General features: G+C 34.2%; 1 protein-coding gene across 4 annotated transcripts in view; it reads right to left on the minus strand.

Moving 5' to 3' along the window:
• LOC143231649 (adenylate cyclase type 2-like) overlaps positions 1–20423 on the minus strand; it is a 92171-nt gene that overhangs the window by 66474 nt on the left and 5274 nt on the right. For 3 of the 4 annotated variants that reach the window (XM_076466198.1, XM_076466195.1, XM_076466197.1), the window contains exon 2: positions 5103–5231. In XM_076466198.1, the coding sequence (XP_076322313.1) occupies positions 5103–5231 (129 nt within the window). Of the gene's footprint in view, positions 1–5102; positions 5235–20423 lie in introns of all 4 variants that reach the window. The other variant, XM_076466196.1, reaches the window with a different exon arrangement.

Below are 20423 nucleotides of genomic sequence, written 5' to 3' on the forward strand. Positions count from 1 at the left end.
TCGTTTGGTGAATGAAAGGTACAACGTTGTATGAGGAGTCGAAATAACCTTTATTATATTCTATCGAACCTGTTAAATTTTATAAATATGTGAAAAACAAAGTATTCATTAATTGCATATTTTACGTTTAACACATACTAAGTGTGAATATTCAGTTTTAATAATACTGTTTTCATGAGTAAATAAAACAATAAGAACGAAGATTATGATTCGGAAGGTCCTTCTAGTGTGAGAATTTAACTTAATACCAAATTGTACAATAATTGTTCATTTTAGAGATTCAGCAACATATGAAGTTATGTGTGAAAAACGATACGCACTCAAATTTATAAAATGTTACATTTTACAGACAAATATGCCTGCACTGAACTAATATACTTGTACGGTGTAAACCTGAATATTTTTAATGCCTGACGGTCCAAATACTGTTGATACGTCAAACTACATCAGTGAGTTAATCTTGCATTTAACATCTCATTGAAAAAACACGATAACTGAAAGATGAATGACCTTTTACAAATGTCAATCGTTCTAAAAACTCATAAAGTCTGATACCTAATAATGAGTTTACGAAATAAAATATTTGATGTCTTTCGAAACTTTGAAGTTACCTGCACGTAAATATATCATTAAAAACTCTTGATCAAAAAATCAGATAACAGTACAGAGACATAATTGAACGAAGATAGTTCAATAAAACAAACTTACAAGTAGTACACGTCATAAATAAATACATAAGAATACTAAAACTTTGAGATAATTAGACTCCAATCGACAATTGGATACCAGCGCCAATGTCTTTCCTTTGTTGTATTTTGTGTGGTTTTTAAGCAAAGATTTCGCATGAGAACGAACCCTCTGGGCTATTTTTGTATTGGTATTTATAACATTAAAAATATAGGAGTTGTGCGTTATATGTTTTAACTTATACGTTAAAATTCACAGGCGATCAACTTATGTACAATTAAACTGTTTATCCTACGACAAACAAATGATCCTAAAAGACACTGCATGATTGGACATCATCCACAGGGGTGTGACTACTTAGTTTACTTAAACAAGATCAGACCATGTTTATGTATTTTAAGTTTTATTTTTCTAGTTTCGCCAACATATAAACACATAATTTTATTCATATTCAGTTTTATAAAAAAAAATCTGTTTTATCCATTAGATCAGCTTTATCAATGGGAAAGAAATTTGTGTTCAGTTGTTAAAATATGCGATGAATTTGACATGAGAGACCTGATATATATCATAAAAGAGCATTCCTTTGTAGCCTTGGATGAACAACTCACAAACAGCTCTTGAGTTTTTCAAGCTCAAATTTATAGCTCCGTCACCTCTTCATCAGTTTGAAATCTAATTCTAGTTTTGGACTCAGAATGTCAAACTCATTCGATTGATGTATTTAACCACGACCACGTCTAGAGAATTGTTGGTTAAGTTATTCCAATCCTGCCTAAAAGAATTTAAATTTTAGTGTAGACTCGTAGAGATCCTGATGAGTAATGCAATCAAAACAGGTATATGTATGCCTCAAACTTGGTATTACTGGTGCACAAAAATATAGTTAATAAAAAGTGAAATAAAGACCTCATAGATTATTTTGCTCTAATACTGCCTAAAGGAATTCAATGGCAGCGACTATTGAAGATTGTTTCTCTTGTTTGTTTATTTTATCAAAGGTTGATTTCGGTTTATTGTTTTGTTCATAATTTGTGATTTTGTTAAATTTTCTCACGGTTGTATCAGCTTCTATCTATTGCTAAATATTTAATTAAAAACAGTTCATTTTTTTAACCTTATAGATTTAAACATGACTTTAAATATCTGCAAACGTAGGAATACAAACTTATTGACTACGTTTTTGGACGTATTAGTTAAGAAAATCCAAAATACGTTAGAAGCTATTGTATACGTTTCTGAACGTATTGGTTAAGAAAATTACAAAAGACGTTAGAAGCTATTGTATACGTTTCTGGACGTATTAGTTAAGAAAATTACAAAATACGTTAGAAGCTATTGTATACGTTTTTGGACGTATTGGTTAAGAAAAACACAAAAGACGTTAGAAGCTATTGTATACGTTTCTGGACGTATTAGTTAAGAAAATTACAAAATACGTTAGAAGCTATTGTATACGTTTTTGGACGTATTGGTTAAGAAAAACAAAAAAGACGTTAAGAAGCTATTGTATACGTTTCTGGACGTATTAGTCAAGAAAAACAAAAAATACGTTAGAAGCTATTGTATACGTTTCTGGAGGTATTAGTTAAGAAAAACAAAAAATAAAGCGTTAGAAGCTATTGTCTACGTCTTTGAACGTATTAGTTAAGAAAACAAAAAAGATGTTAAAAGCTATAGTCTACGGTTGTTGGACGTGTTACTTTAAGAAAATCATAAATAATTTATTAATTATTGTCTAACACATTCATCAGTTTTATAATAATTATTTTAATTATTTACGTTGGTTGTTTCTGTATTCTATCATTTATTTTTCATTTATAATTTCTTTATCAAATATACATAATGTCTAAGTAATAAATATACAATATTAATGTTTATATCTCAATGTCCACCAATATTAGAAACGGAACTTTTGCTACCAATATTAATTTATGTATAATGAATTATAACTTTATAACTTTACGTCAGGTTCAATGACGTTATACAAAGTTTTACTGAAATCTGATATCACGCACTCATTGCTAATAATTACAAATATACCACGAACTAGAATCAAACGTTAACTTTCAATTTTTGATATTTTAATCGTCAGATTTTCTACATCGACATGTTACAAACAGTATATGTAATATTTTGATAATATGTTATGTGTTTTTACAATATGAGATCGTATAACAGAAGTACAAACTTTCCCTGACTGCCTTATTGTATGGTAGTTACGTCACGTTATAATAAGTTTACACCCCTATCTTGCCATACATTTAGTCAACAATGCGTCTGAATATATAGTGAATAATAATTTATTATCATATGGTAGTTAGCTATGTACGTATATATGTATACAGCAAATAAATATCCAAAAATCAAAGTAAACAAAATCAAACCATATAAAATTCAAACCTGCGATAAACAACATTTTACTGAGCAAAACAAACCCAAACAAAAATGAAATCAAAGATGCCGCACAAATCAAGATGACCCCCAGTAATATGGGATATAAAAGGTATCCTAGGTTTTGGAGGTGGCTGATAGTAGGACCCACATTGTGGTGGGGATACTTCGTCTATCAGTTTTAAACTATTTTAGCAAGTCTCACATGAAGAAATTCAAAAAAAAACAATGAAAATAAGTATAAATTAGTAGAGTGAGATGTGAGTGCTGAAACCCACAACGTCACACATGTATATCAAACTTGACCTTCTATAAGCTGTTGAGGGAGGTGACTGCTTTCCAAAGGAAATGAAAAACAAAATAAAATACTACCATTTGGGAGTAACAAAGATAAACTTACCTTCTGAGGATGACATATATATATACATTTATACATGTATGAAAAATACTCTAACTCTGTTTAATAAAACAAATTTACTTTTTTCATAAACCAAAACATACTATCAGATGCTAATTACGTATATACTATCAGATGCTAATTACGTATATACTATCAGATGCTGATTACATATCAAATGTTACTTACATACACACTATTAGATGCGAATTACACGCACACATAGATTTATATATATGTGCGCATATAGCTAATAATGTATTTTTGATCAATTTTCACAACCTTTGAAACTTAATATAAAATTATTTTTAAATATACTCGGAACGTATCAAATATGCATCTACACTCTAGAGTGGTTTATGTCTATGTGACTGTCCGTGACGAATATTTCCTAGTTTCTCGCTCACTGATTATCATGCGGCTTTTATAGATCTGGGGTAAACCCAGAAGGATTTAAAACCCGTATTGTGTTGTACGAGATTGACAGTTACTACTATTTCACCCGTTTACTTAGTACCACCTTGATCAGCGCTTCCTGGGCTATAGGGTAAGTTGGTATGAAATAGACATGCATGTGGAATGGAGTACAAGCACGCCATCTGGTCATCTCCGTTAAAACCAATGTAATGAAAAATATTTAGTGTACCAGTTTGCCACTGAAGTATAATAGCAAAAACCACATCGGGCTATCTGCAGTGTCCACCGAAGATAATCGAACTCCTGATTTCAGCGTTGTAAATCCGTGGATTTACTGCTGTCCCAGCGGAGGACGTCTCGGTAATAGAAATGCCCTCCTTTTGAAAGCGTTTGGGTTATAGGAGTTTTACCATTTTGTAGCGCTGGAATCTTTGTTATTATCAAAATAATACTATGAATTCCCCTTTCACAAACTTTTTTTGCCTTTTAATTATAAAATACGTATTGTACTTCTATATGAACTTATCTGCAAGATTTGTTAGAGAGGCCTTATTTACTAAAAGTTAACTAATTTAAAAGTAGTGTTACATTCACTAAAGTGCTGAAGTTATGTGTTCTTACTTGTTTTGAATTTCGCGCAGAGCTACATGAAGGTTATCTGCGCTTAAAGATCAGCTAGAAACAATATAGCTTTAAAGTTAATGTTAAAACCACCCTCAAGTAATTTTGTTTGAATTTCGCGCAAAGCTACACGAGGGCTATTGCGCTAGCCGTCCATAATTTAGTAGTGTAAAACTAGAGGAAGGCAGCTAGTCATCAGCCCTCAACGCCAACTCTTGGGCTACTCTTTTACCAACGTAAAGTGAGATTGACCTTGTCATTTTAACGCCTTCACGGCTGAAAGGGCGAGCATGTGTGTGTGACGGGGATTCGAAATTTAAAATTTAAAATCATTGCTGAATGAAATTTATTGTAAAGTTATGGATTACTTTCGAATAACCCGTCTAAGCGCACATTAAAGCAATACATGTTTGAATTCGAGAGGTTTAGACAACTGTCAAAAGTTGGGTTTTAAACATATTTAACAAACTTAAAACTGATTGTTATGTATTTGAAGGTTTAGACTTAATCCAAAATATCTTTAAAACACCCCTACAAGACATAGATTAATTTACGTTTCGGTAATGCAGTAGAACGATCAGCTTACCTTCAAGTAATGCCACGACCAGCTCGTTTCATCACCATCTCCTAAACCTTGAGCTATCATCAAAGAAGCCTGACTACTACTTCGTAATGAAGGCAAGCTTTCTCTTGCAAGTATCTCTAGTCCAGCCATCTGCTGATGTAAAACATTATCTGGTTTTATGTTCAACATAACTTATAATTTGTGCAAAAATGAAACTTGTTTTGAGACATTTGGAGAAAATAACATTTTCTCAATTATGTATTGTTACTTTAAAATTCTGATGCCATATAAATATTTTATTTTATCTCCTAGTTGTATTTCTTCAAGTAGGTGAATAAAAAAAACAGTAAACATTACTAACGGTACGAAAGGAAAACATATATAAACATGTGCATATGAACATTTCCATTACATACTACGAGATAAGGAATAATATCTTCTTCCATCCATTTATCTTTGAAATATATGGTAACACGTACGATGATTATAAACAAGTTTCTAGATGGTAAATAAAGTTTTATATGGATCATGAGTGACGACACGATTTTTGATACAGCTCCTTTATGCTGGTAATAATGTTTGTTTGTTTTTTGAATTTCGCACAAAGCTACTCGAGGGATATCTGTGCTAGCCGTCCCTAATTTAGCAGTATAAGACTAGAAGGAAGGCAGCTAGTCATCACCACCCACCGCCAACTCTTGGGCTACTCTTTTACCAACGAATAGTGGGATTGACCGTCACATAATAACGCCCCCACGGCTGAAAGGGCGAGAATGTTTGGCGCGACGGGATGCGAACCCGGGACCTCGGATTACGAGTCGCACGTCTTAACGCGTTTGCTAGTAATATTACCAGTATTTTCTCTACTAATAACCTTTATGCAATATTAATTTTTGAAAGTACTTCAGAGACAGATTTTACGTTTTATTTCTGAGTGCCGTTACCAGTTCGACATTCATCTGCGTCAAAGTATTATAATAAAATATTATTTTAACCACTTCCTCTCTGTAAAAAATATAAAACTTATAACAGACTTTGAAGGAAATTAAACACATAACTGTGGACAATTGGTCATTTAACTTTACGAAAGACAAGACTGGTATTTTAAATTGATTTAAGGTGGAGTTCCATTTATATTTTCTCACGCTTATTGCATATGAACTATTAATATAACAACAAAAAATAAATTAAAAAAGAACTCAGATCACGTTTCGATTGATTAGTTCATGAAACGGTAATCAAGTGAGCACCAAAATGTATAATTGCAATCGTAAAAAATTGGTAATAAAAACTAGCACATGTTTTTTTTTCTACAGATATTATCAGTTTGGCTTCATCTATCGTAGCACTGAAAGCGTTCTCATGTATTGAAGCACAATCTGTGTTGAATAATGAAAGTCACGCGTGAAGGAAAATAATTCTTTTGTTTTTCGCCCTAACTGGCTGCACATAATATTTCATATGCATATTTAAATTATGCTCCGATCACGAGAGAAGTAACTTGGTAGTATAGAGCCTGTGTTGCTTTTATCGTTGGCGTTTCGAAAGTTAAATATTAGTTATCTGTAAACACAAAACATAATAAGGGCACATACTGTAGATAAACGTGACATCTTTGTCCTACACACGTGCTATAGGCTAGTAGAAACTTCATCAGTGGCGAATGTTTAAAGTTCAAGACTTGAGTCGTGCTGTGTATGTGATTTCGTAATAATTACGACAGTTCATACAATAGCTGAAGTAATTAATTCTTGATATAGAAAACTCTTTGGAGTTTCGCTAGCAATACATTTTGTTCGGAAACTATTTATGAAAGAGGAAATTATCAAATTTGACTTTCTCGTGATGTATATATATATATATATTGTCCGTAAATCTGTTCTTTCAAACCACTTGGTATACTCAGCCTCCTAGCACATTGGTGTTAAACCACATCCAGAGTTAGCAGTTTGATGGGTCCCTTCTGATATGAAGTTTGGCTAGTAAATGAATTAAATATTATACTATGTTCTTGCTTTATACACCTACACAATGTGGGTAATGCAATTTTATTGAATACTCTGTTTGTTCGGTTTGCATATTCACACAAATCTTCTCGAAGATTGTCTGTGCTAGCCGTATCAAATTTAAAAATTGTAGGCTGTAAGGAAGGCAGATAATAAATATCACCAACTATCAACTCTTGGGCTATTCTCTATGAAAGAAAGGTGGGATTGGAAGTGCATTAACACTCAGACCATTTTATTTAGCTTAAATACTGTACGTTGTCATGTGCACATCGCATTGTTAGTGAAGACTGCGAGGAAATAAGAACACATTTAAACAAATATGATAAACATGGAAATTAGTTGGTCATTTCATTTGAAGAGTGGTACCTTATACATTATATACTGAAGCATACTGGGAGAACACAGATTCAGAAAGGTTGTAATGGTTTGTCTGTGGGACGTGACCATTAATCGTATCTTGTACACTGTAACAAAGATTAAATATTGTAATAGTTTGTCTCTGGAACGTGACCATTAATCGTATCTTGTACACTGTAACAAAGATTAAATATTGTAATAGTTTGTCTCTGGAACGTGACCATTAATCGTATCTTGTACACTGTAACACAGATTAAATGTTGTAATAGTTTGTCTCTGGAACGTGACCATTAATCGTATCTTGTACACTGTAACACAGATTAAATGTTGTAATAGTTTGTCTCTGGAACGTGACCATTAATCGTATCCTGTACACTGTAACACAGATTAAATGTTGTAATAGTTTGTCTCTGAAAACGTGACCATTAATCGTATCTTGTACACTGTAACACAGATTAAATGTTGTAATAGTTTGTCTCTGAAAACGTGACCATTAATCGTATCTTGTACACTGTAACACAGATTAAATGTTGTAATAGTTTGTCTCTGAAAACGTTACCATTAATCGTATCCTGTACACTGTAACACCAATTAAATCCCAAGTCCAAACCAGCCAAGACAAACCTACACCAGACAAATTAAGCACGACTGTACCTCTGGATGAAAACCGAACCTACCAAAAGAAACCCACAGTAAGACAAGCAGGTTATCATTCCACAGTCTTATGCTCTTCAAGTGATTACCGGACTCATTCTACAATTTGTCATTGTTCTTCATGACAGTTTCAGAGATCGACAAGAAGCCAATGTTCAGCGGCTTACAGGCTTCAAGTCTGATAAGATGGATGCGCTAACTCGTTTCACGAAAACTTGTTACAATATTTCTTAAATTCTTTCCTAAGTCAATACTTATGATGAAATGTTACTATTTTTAAGGTAACTTCTGAGCTGTTTCATGATGCTACTTTGAAGCGTTGTGGTCAAGAACAACATAAGAACAAGTGTTAGGAATAGAACCATCAAACTGAACCAGATGGTCAGTTATGTTTCATATAATTTACCCTAACGTTTCATTGATAAGTATTTTTCTTTTTCTTTGGTTTTCGTAAATGTGACACATCCTTCTTTTTATTTATTTTAACAAAGTATCTAACAGTCTATGTTTATGTCATACAATATTTGTTTTCAAACCGTCGGATTTCTGAGCGTACTAAAAAAAAAAAAAAGAGTTATTTCTAATACTACTCTTTTCAGTTATAAAAGTATTACAATAGAAAAAATATTACTCTTTTCAGTTATAAAAGTATTACAATAGAAAAAATATTACTCTTTTCAGTTATAAAAGTATTACAATAAAAAAATATTTCTCTTTTCAGTTATAAAATATTACAATAGAAAAAATATTACTCTTTTCAGTTATAAAAGTATTACAATAGAAAAAATATTACTCTTTTCAGTTATAAAAGTATTACAATAAAAAAATATTACTCTTTTCAGTTATAAAATATTACAATAGAAAAAATATTACTCTTTTCAGTTATAAAAGTATTACAATAGAAAAAATATTACTCTTTTCAATTATAAAAGTATTACAATAGAAAAAAAATATTACTCTTTTTAGTTATAAAAGTATTACAATAGAAAAAATAATAATATCTTTCTGTAATTTATGTTAAAACAAAGATAATTATTGTATGTAGTTCAAGTTGATCGCCATGCTTAATTATATATTGAAACACCTATTGTAAATTGAGGAAATAATCTTAAAATATAAAATAATTATATGAAACTTGTACTTTAACTGATTACCTATTTAACATAATTTTTCCATAAGTGATATTTTTAATGTAAAATACATACCTGTATTTAACATCGTGTTTCTATAGATGACGTATTTGTAGTATAGCAGATATCTGTATTTAACATCGTGTTTCCAAGTCCTTCCATATACTACGATTAATCAATTTTACTGTGTAATATGTCGTATATTGCTATTGATTCATCCATTTCTTATTTTGAAATATTCACGATCCTTATTAAATATGTCATGGTGACTCTAAATAATGTGCCTTTGCCACTTTTAGAGATCTGTAAAGCTGTGTGCAAATAATTTACAGAAGTTCGGACTCACTATTGGTTAAGAGAGATGGTTGGAGTCACGGTAATTTTTGTATATTGTGTTACACATGGTCCAATAGTAAAGACATAGATTTTGTTCATTATTATGTGGTTGCTTGCTGCTAACTCATAAAAATTATTAAACTATAAGGAGCAGTTTTAGAATATACTATGGATGTGTAGTTAAATAATATATTTAACTTCACTTCTCCAGTACTGCTGGTCTAATATCTTTGAGAATATTTCACAGGAATATTTTTTTAAAACATATTTTGAATATTTTGGAAGAACCTGACGTATCACGTCATATTGTTCTATAAAGTACACAAACATCTAACTGTTTCATTGGTTTTAAATGGGATTCTTCAAAATTGTTTGATCTTATGTGTTCTTTGTTTATAAAGTGAACTGGAAGCTTTAGATACAACCAGATTTTATCACAAATTACCACCATTTGGAGTCAATTATATACGTGCGTTTAGTAGTACATTATCTGTGCGTTAAGATGCCGCAAAGGTAAAAAAAACAACAGTTTTTATCTGAGATATAACTTTCACCTTTCCACACGTTTTAACCTAGATTCTAACATATTTTGTAACAGAATAAATGTCATCATGAAGATGTTTAAGTGTCACACAAACAAGTGTGGATTAGATTAGTGAACAAAGAATGTTTTATAGCTACACAAGAAGCTCTCGGGGGCATTGCTTAATGTATCGAACACTTGAATAGCCTATTGTTGTTCATTGCCTCAAGTCTTGGAAAACAACAAGTTGAAAGCAGTAATGACCGAGATATATCAGTTCCTCATTGTTCTAATAAGTCAATAGTTGAGACCCTTTCCTCTGAATTCTCTATAGAAATATTGTTTGATTTGTTGTTAAGCTACACAATGGACCATCTGTGTTGCGTCTACGAGGGGTATAAAATCCTTAACCCTAACATTTGTCATTGAACAAATATGTTACAGTAGAAACATAATAACGATTGAAGTGCATGAAATACAGAACTTATATTAAACTTTAGCTAATTGATTGAAAATAACATAATAAATATTTATTTATTTTAAAGTTGAATAAAAACGACACATTTCATTTACTCATGAAATACTTCAGAAATCCTGCACAAGAAAAACCACTTTTTTACTATCGTAGTTAGTGATATTCTAATATATGAATTTACTTTTAATTAACTTCTTTGTGGACTTTCTTGTAGCGATAACTCTGCTGTTACTTTTCTAATGTTAAACTGATTTGGATCTCTGGATCGGGATACAGCTCCTTTCGTCAGGATATGGGAGAGTATTGTGTATTCTACTGAGACTTACCAGAAACATAAAACATAAATCAAAGTGTCTATAAAACACAAACACTTTTATTTTCGAAAAAAACAAAAGTGCTAAGAAACCACCGAGAGCAATAAATACACAAAGAATTACTGCTTTATTTATAATAATATTAAACTGAGGGTTACTGCTTCAATTATGTTAACGTTACACTGAGAATTAATGTTTCGTCTATATTAATATTAAACTGGCATTCACTGTTTTAACCGTTGTTTTAAAATGTTTTATTTCTGGCGTCTTTAAAAGCTTTAGTCAGATGAAACTATTTTGTGGCTTCTGAGTTAAATGACGTGAAGTTTCAGAAACATGGGAGGTTTTTATGTTATCTCCTGGTTGTCGTCAGGTTTTGCAACAGATAAGAACGGAATGTTGATGTAAAACCGTTGTCCTGTCAGTCAGATGTCAGGAAAAAAACGAAACTGAGATATTCTCAAGTTCCCAAAGTTTACGTCCGTCAGACTGATTTTGTACATTGTAAAAAAAAAAAAAAAAAATCGTTTCAACCAACGGTAACATTTGGAAACAAGGCAGGACTAAATTTGATTCAATGCTATTTCAGAATATATTTAAATATTTGGTTTAATTTTCTTAACATTCTATTAACTAATAATGTTTTGATGTCATTACACATAAATGTAATAACCCTAAAATAAACTTAGTACCTGAGGTACCACGATAAAACATCAAGGTTTATTAACCTTTGTAGGTTAAAAGTAGTGGAACCTTATATTTTAAGACTGTATTTTAACCTATACTTTTCTCTCTACTTTCTATTAATTTAGGTGAATAATGAAAAAAAGAAAATTATAATTTATTATCACATCAGGAAAGATAAGAATTCCTAAAATGTCCTGTGATATTCCACCAAAAACGAACGACAGAGATAGGCTTTCGAATAAACGAAGTTTTAAAACATGTTGTGTAATTCTTTCTTTGATATTTAATACGAATGCATTTAAGGGATGAACTGTATATTTCGCGATTCAACATTTTACTATATATTATAGTCGCTAATCGTTTTAATTATTGGTAATCTAGTGTACAAAAGTACTTATACAAGAAACACGAGAATTAGTACCCATACATACGTATAACATATGCTTCCTCTGTCAAATGCCGTATATTATACATATAATTAAATAGAGAGTGTGTGTGTGTGTGTGTTTTCATAACAAAGCTACATCGAGTTATCTGCTGAGTGTACCCAGGGGAACTGAACCCCTAATTTTAGGGTTGTAAAACCATAGACTTACCGTTGCACTAGCAGGTAACATTAAAGAGAATTGGTGGTGACATTATGAAATATATAAATTCATCAATTTTCTGGTTTGTTCACACTTTTAAGAAAAAAACAAACACAAGCAAAAAGAATTAATTACTTATTCAACTTTGCATCTTATGATTTAATGAAATTTAGTAAACATGGTGCCATCATGTACACATGACTCATTAATAGCATTCTAAATTTAAAAAAAAACACTTCTATTGGTTACTCTAAATAATGCTTCTACTTTTTACTCTTTAAAATTAGAGCATAGACTTGTGAAGCTATAAGTTGTTAAACAATAGTTTCTTAATACTTATAATAAATAAATGAAAAAGTTAATTAGTTAGTTATTTTGAATTTCGCGCAGAGCTACACGAGGGCTATCTGCGCTAGCCGTCCTCATTTAGCAGTGTAAGACTAGAGGGAAGGCAGCTAGTCATCACCACTCACCGCCAACTCTTAAGCTACTTTTTTACTGACGAATAGTGGGATTGACTGTCACATTATAATGCCACCACGGCTGAAAGGGAGAGCATGTTTGGTGCGACCGGGATTCGAACTCGCGACCCTCAGTTTACGAGTCGAACGCTTTAACACACACGGCCATGCCGGGCCCAATGAAAAAGTAACTTATCTTAACATCTAGGCTGGGACCCAACATGATCAGGTGGTTAAGGGTCGCGGGTTCGAATCCCTGTCGCACTAAACATGCTTACCCTTTCATCCGTGGGGGTGTTATAATGTGGCGATCAATCCCACAGTTCGTTGGTAAAGTAGTAGCCCAAGAGTTGGCGGTGGGTGATGATGACTAGTCTTTCCCTCTAGTCTTACACTGCTAAATTAGGGACGGCTAGTGCAGATAACCCTCGTGTAGCTTTGCGGGAACTTCGAAAACAAACAAAACCACTGGGCCGTATTTGTTGAGCCGCGTATCAGTATGTCGTATCTGAAGCACGTTTGGTTGTATTGCGCAACCATCGTTTGATTGTTCCAGTAACACTATAGGTTTAGGCCTTGAGGCGCCTGCTATAAAGTTGTTTATCTGTTATCTTGTATTTCTTAATGATATCGACGTTTTATAGGTTTAATTAAAAGTGATGACAGACTAACTGAACGTAAATACGGCTCTGTATGGCTTAATTATAAAGGGTAGAAGTTCCAATACAAATACATATGATACCTTCAATACCATTTTATTGTCTAAAGTCTCATATTTATATTTTCTAAATGTATGTAACCACTAAAGTTAAGGTCTTTCATGTATCCAAATTTTATTTCTAAATATATTTTCTATAAGCATTATAATAAAACAAAATCAATTTTTAACATTTGATGTAATCTTACACAAACACCTAGCCAGTCGTCCAATGGGTCAGCAGTAAGAGTATGTACTTGCAAACCTGAAATTCAAGGTTCAGTTACCCGTAATAGAAAAAGTACAGATACCCAGTTGTGTAACTTTGCACTAAGACAAACAAGCAAGCAGTTAGGAAACTCTATTCATCAGTTTCATGCTTTCCCCTCTATCTACTAATGTGGGTTACTTCATCTATTACAATTGTTGACCTCCCGTTAGGAACAATTTTAGAATTTCATCTAAACTCTTATATGCAGTTATAATCTATTTCCTTAATTAGAAACAACAGGTTAATCAGTTTTTATCATTGGTTTCACTCTTTGCTGTAACCGTTAATATATTGTTATGATTTATTTTACGACTTTCCCTTTGTACTTTGCACTTTGGGGTCGTAACTGTGTATTACGGATGACAAATTTACCTAGCTGATGAGATAAAAGTAGTCCATAAGGTAACGGTGGCTAGCTACACTTTCTCTTAACAAAATCTGGAATAGCTACTTCAGCTAGTTATTAAACAGCTTTCATGAATATTCGTAAGGAAGCAAACTATTAATTGTTTCAGAATACATTTAGGTTGAAAGAACTGTAAAACATTTCTTATGAAATGTGGTTCCTCCCTGATTGGTCACTAGGAGAGTCTGAGAATAACATATGGTAGGTAGGACAGAAGTTGGTACCATGACCACAGGAACTGTTACTGTAGAACGTGTATTTTAATGTATTCCTTTGATCTTTTAAGGGATTGAATTTAAGGTTTGAATTCGAGAAAATGATTTTTTTTCCAAGTGAACTGTTTCATGACAATGAAAACCAGTTAATTGTTCAGGAGCAATGGCTCTTAGAAAGCGTTGTTTGATCTAGCAGAAGTCTTTTCCTGAAAATTTGCCAATGCTGCAATGCTGTTTAGTAACACGAAGTCTTTCTTGCATTAGGCGTGGACTGGCAAATAATTGATCCCCTCTGGGCAGAGATGTATACGGTAAGGACTGGATTCATGTAAAGTCAATGGACAGATTCTCTGAAGTTTACACTGAAATTGTTTGTAGTCGTGCTAGAGACTACAGAAATATTATTCCCTTCATTTAAGGGAAAATAAAAACTAGACGGTTTCTTCAAGGGTGTTAGTCAGGTTACTGCTTAGAATGGCTGAACTCGAGAATAGTCAATGTTTAGATGATCCAGCTTTTGATATTATTGAGCACTTTATAAAAACAAAACTGTGAAGTCTAGATAAAGTTATTGCTAAACGGCACCTATATTTCAACTTGATCGAAAACAGCCGTCCATCGTTCTGAGTTGAAGACAAAAGGAACTTTCTGTGAACTTGTTCACTTACGTGGATGACTTATTCATTTTAATGAGAAAGTATACTCTGCAGTGGTTTTTGCAGTTCATAGGATATCCTCGTTCATGTCTTTTAGTGGCACAATGGCAAATCTGTGGACGTTTACGCTAAAAATCGAGTTTCGATACCTATGGTGGACTCTACAAAATAGCACTTTATATAATTTTGTGCTTAACTACAAACAGACAAACAATTCTCATTGATAGCTTTACAGAGTTATATCCTTATCAGATGAGTATCAGTGATCTTTCATCTGAGGAGGTATTTTTCCCAGAATTATAATTCGAAGTCTCGATTTTAAATAAGTTACAGAAGGGAAAGGTCTGCAGTTGCTGTTCCTTGAATAGACTTTCCTTACTCAAATGAATGCTTCACTTCCAGGTCCACCCATTATATTGGTCACAACTGATGCCAATGATGCGTCTCCTGGATGTTACTACAGAAGGGAGAATTATACCATTTGTCTGGGTTGTAAGGAGGAAGGTTACTTCAAAGTGAACTTCCTATACCTTCCCATGTTACCTGTATTAACTAACTGCACAGCAGATGCAAAAATATTGAAAGATTTTTGCTACATTTGCTTTAGAATACTAATGATTCCTCATATTAAACTGGTTTCCAACTTGGGAAAGTTTGTATGTTTAGTGGTTAATGTTACGGCTTGAAGGATGTGATATACACTGTAAAGATTTGTGTTGCAACGACAGGAATTGATTTCATTGTGTATCAGGAAAATGTTGATAACCAAAACATGATTAAAGAAGCAGAATTATGACTATGCTGATACAAAGTAATCCACAGAATGATAGTATTTATCTTTGAACTTGAGATTTGCAGTGACATTCTAGGAATGGACAAATTGTATAAAGTATTCAACCACGTTTATCTGTGCAACAGGCGAATTGTAACGGGAACAGCATCCAAAGCCACACAGACCTCGTCAAGGAACAATGTTTTGCACTATTGTATGTCGACGAGGTAATCACAGTATCTCTATGCTACAGATAGAGTTCGACTGTTTACTCATTTCACTAGTGCTGTATGTATATTATGATTGTTGAGCCAATACGTAAAATTCACTACTTTCTACTAGGGCCCGGCATGACCTAGCGCGTTAAGGCGTGCACTTCGTAATCTGAGGGTCGCGGGTTCGCGCCCGAGTCGTGCCAAACATGCTCGCCCTCCCAGCCGTGGGGACGTTATAATGTGACGGTCAATCCCACTATTCGTTGGTAAAAGAGTAGCCCAAGAGTTGGCGGTGGGTGGTGATGACTAGCTGCCTTCTCTCTAGTCTTAAACTACTAAATTAGGGACGGCTAGCACAGATAGCCCTCGAGTAGCTTTGTGCGAAATTCCAAAAATACTTTCAACTAGCAATAAAAGGCAGCATAGTTCCAGAAACCGATCTTTCCTTGGAAATGTTAAGACTCGATGTTGTTATAGGCAGTAAGCTATCCAGTTTTTAGCTCTAATGGTTGCTTTTTGACGATTGTGCAAGGAATCTCGATTTCCAAAGATTTCTTAAAGAATCTCGATTTGACCTTATGGCACACGACCTTTGATTTATTATTTCCCTATGCGTAGCCAAAAGTATGCGGACACCTGACCGTCACACCCAAATGTGCTTGTTGAACATCTAATTCCAAAACTATGGGCATTAATATAGAGTTGGTCCCTCCTTTGCTGCTATATCAGCTTCCACTCTTCTGGAAAGATTTTTCACTAGATTTTGGAACATGACTACGGAGATTCGCTCCTATTCAGCCACAAGAGCGTTGTGAGGTCGGGCGAGAAGGCCTGGCTCGCAGTCGGTGTTTCAATTCATCCCAAAGATGTTCGATGGGGCTGAGATCAGGGCTCTGTGCAGACCAGTCAAGTTTTTCCACATCAACCTTGGCAAACCATGTCTTTATGAACCTCGTTTTGTGCAAAGGATCATCGTCATGCTGAAACAATAAACGGTCTTCCCACATCTGTTGCCAAAAAGTTAGAAGCACACAATTCTCTAGAATGTCATTGTATGCTGTAGCATTAAAATATCTCTTCATTGGAACTAAAGAGCCTAGTCTAAACAATGAAAAACAATTCCAGACCATTGTTTCTCCTCCACAAAACTTTACAGCTGACACTATGCATTCAGGCAGGTAGCCAAACTCAGATTCGTTCATCAGACTGCCAGATGGTGAAGCGTGATTCATCACTCCAGAGAATGCGTTTTCTCTACTCCAGAATCCAATGGCAGTTTGCTTTAGACCACTCCAGCCGACGCTTGGCATTGTACCTGGTGATCTTAGGCTTAGTGCGGCTGCTCGGCCATATAAACCTATTTCTTGAAGCTCCCGACGAACAGTTCTTGTGCTGACGTGGCTCCCTGAGGCAGTTTGAAACTCGGTAGTGAGTGTTGCAACAGTGGACACACGATTTTTATGCACTAAGCGTTTTAGCACTCGGCAGTCCCGTTCTGTGAGATTGTATAGTCTACCGCTTCGTGGCTAAGTTGTTGTTGCTTCTAGACGTTTCTACTTCTCAATAGCAGCTCTTACAGCTGACCCAGCAGCTCCAGCTGGGCAGGAATTTGACGAACTAATTTGTCGAAAAGATGGTATCTTATGACATTGCCACGTTGAAAGTCACTGAGCTCTTCAGTGCAACCCATTCTACTGTTAATGTTTGCATATGGAGATTGCATGGCTGTATGCTTGATTTTAAGCACTTGTTAGCAATCGGTGTGACTGAAATAGCCGAACCCATTAATTAGAAGGGGTATCCACATACTTTTGGTCATGTAGTGTATTTGTGGAACCATACAGCTAACTGGATCTAACAGAAATAACTCAACATTACAGAGATTCAAGTGATGCATGTTTAGTGAAATAATTACATGTAGGCATCCCTAAAACATTAGAAGTGTAGTTGGTACCAACTTACAGTAAATATTGAAGAATGGCATTGTACAGTCATCACAACAGAGTGAATGGTTATCTTCTCTAGTGATTGTCATAGGAAGAATTGCACACAAAGTTTCTTTGTTAATTTTAGATAGGTGAAAACGGTAACTCATGTCAATGATGAGTCTCTACTTCTGTGGACAGATGAATGTATGATTGTGTTGGAAGGTGTTCACTGACATGTGGGTACCAGAAGCCAAAATTATCCCAAAGACAAGGCTAAGACTGCTTTTGGTTCTCAAGAATTTGCACAAGTTTTCTGTCTCATAAGCCAACTTTTATTAGTACCATTTGAAAAAGATTAAAAGAACGTTTGCTGAAGAGGTTGCAATGGAAAAGATGCTTGGTCTATGTTGAAAATGTATTGGTTTTCGAAAACACTACTTGAGAACACTGCTTAAAAACACTTCTGAAAACTCAAAACAATACTTTTGAGATCAAGGGTTTATGCATGACAGAACTGTGAATTATTGTTAGATACTGGTACCTGAATAATGGAATACTAGAAGCATTATTGTAGTTGAAGAATAAAATAGAATGTCTGGAAGCATCCATTACATACAAGCTCATGGTTTCTAATTGTTGATATTCTATAAATAAGAAGGTGTTGTTTATAGTTGAAGTCTTCATTAAAAACTGGTAACACTGCATGCATCACTAGAGTGGCATACATATTTTTAAAAAATACATAAAGGATGATTGGACATTGAATAATATAATTGTAAGAGCATTATATTGTCCTACTGCATTGTAAACACTGAAAGATTATCAAATTCTATGGTGAGAGTGGTATTTGTTGTGTGACTTGACTGTAGACACTAAGAAAGGAGTTAAACCTGATCTGCGATAATGATGTTAACTATATGTTCACTGGAATTATTCAAAGTGGGTATGCCACAACTTTTGATAAAGTGCCATTCAAATTGGTATTTGGTATTAGGATTGTAAACTATTTCTTTTACCATACATCAATAATTAAATGAGATTTGATGGTAGAGGAGAGTAAATACCAGATACAGTATACAGGGCCCCTCGAAGTGGATCGTGTAGTGATGAGGAGAACTCTCAGGAAAGTTCTGTTTCTTCATTCTACCTCCTCTGAGAACTAAACATTCTACCTCCTCTGAGAACTAAACATCCTCCCACGTGTTTTGCCATGCGAATTAAACATTCTAGCATCCCGTGAACTAAACATTCTACCTCCTCTGAGAACTAAACATTTTACCTCCTCTGAGAACTAAACATTCTACCTCCTCTGATATCTAAACATCCTCCCACGTGTTTTGTCATGCGTGGCATCCCGTGAAGGGGAGGAGAGGATCCAGATAGTTGAGGGGTATTATGCCGATGAATGTGTTATATCAGAGGAACTTTGATACGTCACTTTGACGTTGAATTTCTGTAGATATGTACATTGGAGCGGCTCCTCTATGATCAGTCGACTAGTTCTGTTAGGCTATTGTTAACTAAATTCCAGTATTGGAGATTTTCAATGAGTGTTGTGGACATTTTGTCTGATGGCTGATGTTTGGGTACAGTTCGCACGAAACTCTTGCATAGCTTCACTTCCCTTGTTTAGTATTGTAGCGTATCCTTTCATAGTGTAGCTGGAGTTAGTGGGTACTAAATATTCTCCATTTCCTATGTATCCCCCAAATCCAGATAATAAAGCTAAAATGTTAAAGCCGTTGACTGTAAAACGACCAAGTATGGAAAACTCTGATCTCCAATCATCACCCTAGGTTTTCCTGTGCCTCGTTTTTGATCTTTCATTCTATGTCAGATAAATATTTAGGGCAGATGTCTCCTTTTTTCATTCAACAGGGATTAGCCGCGACTGCTTTCTCTGCAAAGTCACACAAGAAATTATGCTCTGGGGATAATTTGGTGGAGTCATGTATATCACCTTATAGCAAACCCTTCCTGAAGTCGAAAACTGTTGATGTTACTCCCTATGTTACTTTGAATTCTTCACGAAGGTCTATCGTTGAGAGTGATTTAAAGGATATTCCAAAGTCAGAAATTCTCACTGATTTCTCCAGACAAGGGGTTTCTGTTATGTAATTTGTCTCCACTTATAAAGACAAAATTATGATGCTTATCAGTATTATTCTACTGACGTTTACAACACCGTCTTACCATCATTCTTAAGGCAGATTATCTCAACTGTAAGGTACTGTTCTATACCAAACCCTCTCACGGGTTTCCAGTGTCGATGGGTTAGATATTTTAAAGCTAATTTTTGTAGTTCTTTGACATGTGCTCGTTATGGTGGCAAAGATCATGACGCATATGAGCCTTGACTCTCAGTGAGTCATTTGGTGTGTTTCCACCCCTTCTTACTTTTCTTCTTGGTCTAAGTAGGTGGAGGCTCAGAAGTTGTCTCTTCTTACATCTTGGATGTATGATGCTATTTCATTGCTACATTTAGTGTGAAGAAAGATCTTTCATGTCTTTAACATCATTTTTCTCATCATGTAAAAATTCGTTTGCCCTCTGCGGATCCAAAAATTTACAGGCCCATGTTTACTCCTGTTTCTGTCCCCAGCATCACATCCAGTGGCTGCTTGAATTCTTCTTCTTCTTTGTTGATTC

This window comes from Tachypleus tridentatus, chromosome 11 (assembly GCF_004210375.1).
Source record: "Tachypleus tridentatus isolate NWPU-2018 chromosome 11, ASM421037v1, whole genome shotgun sequence".
In the NCBI taxonomy this organism is placed as follows: domain Eukaryota; kingdom Metazoa; phylum Arthropoda; class Merostomata; order Xiphosura; family Limulidae; genus Tachypleus; species Tachypleus tridentatus.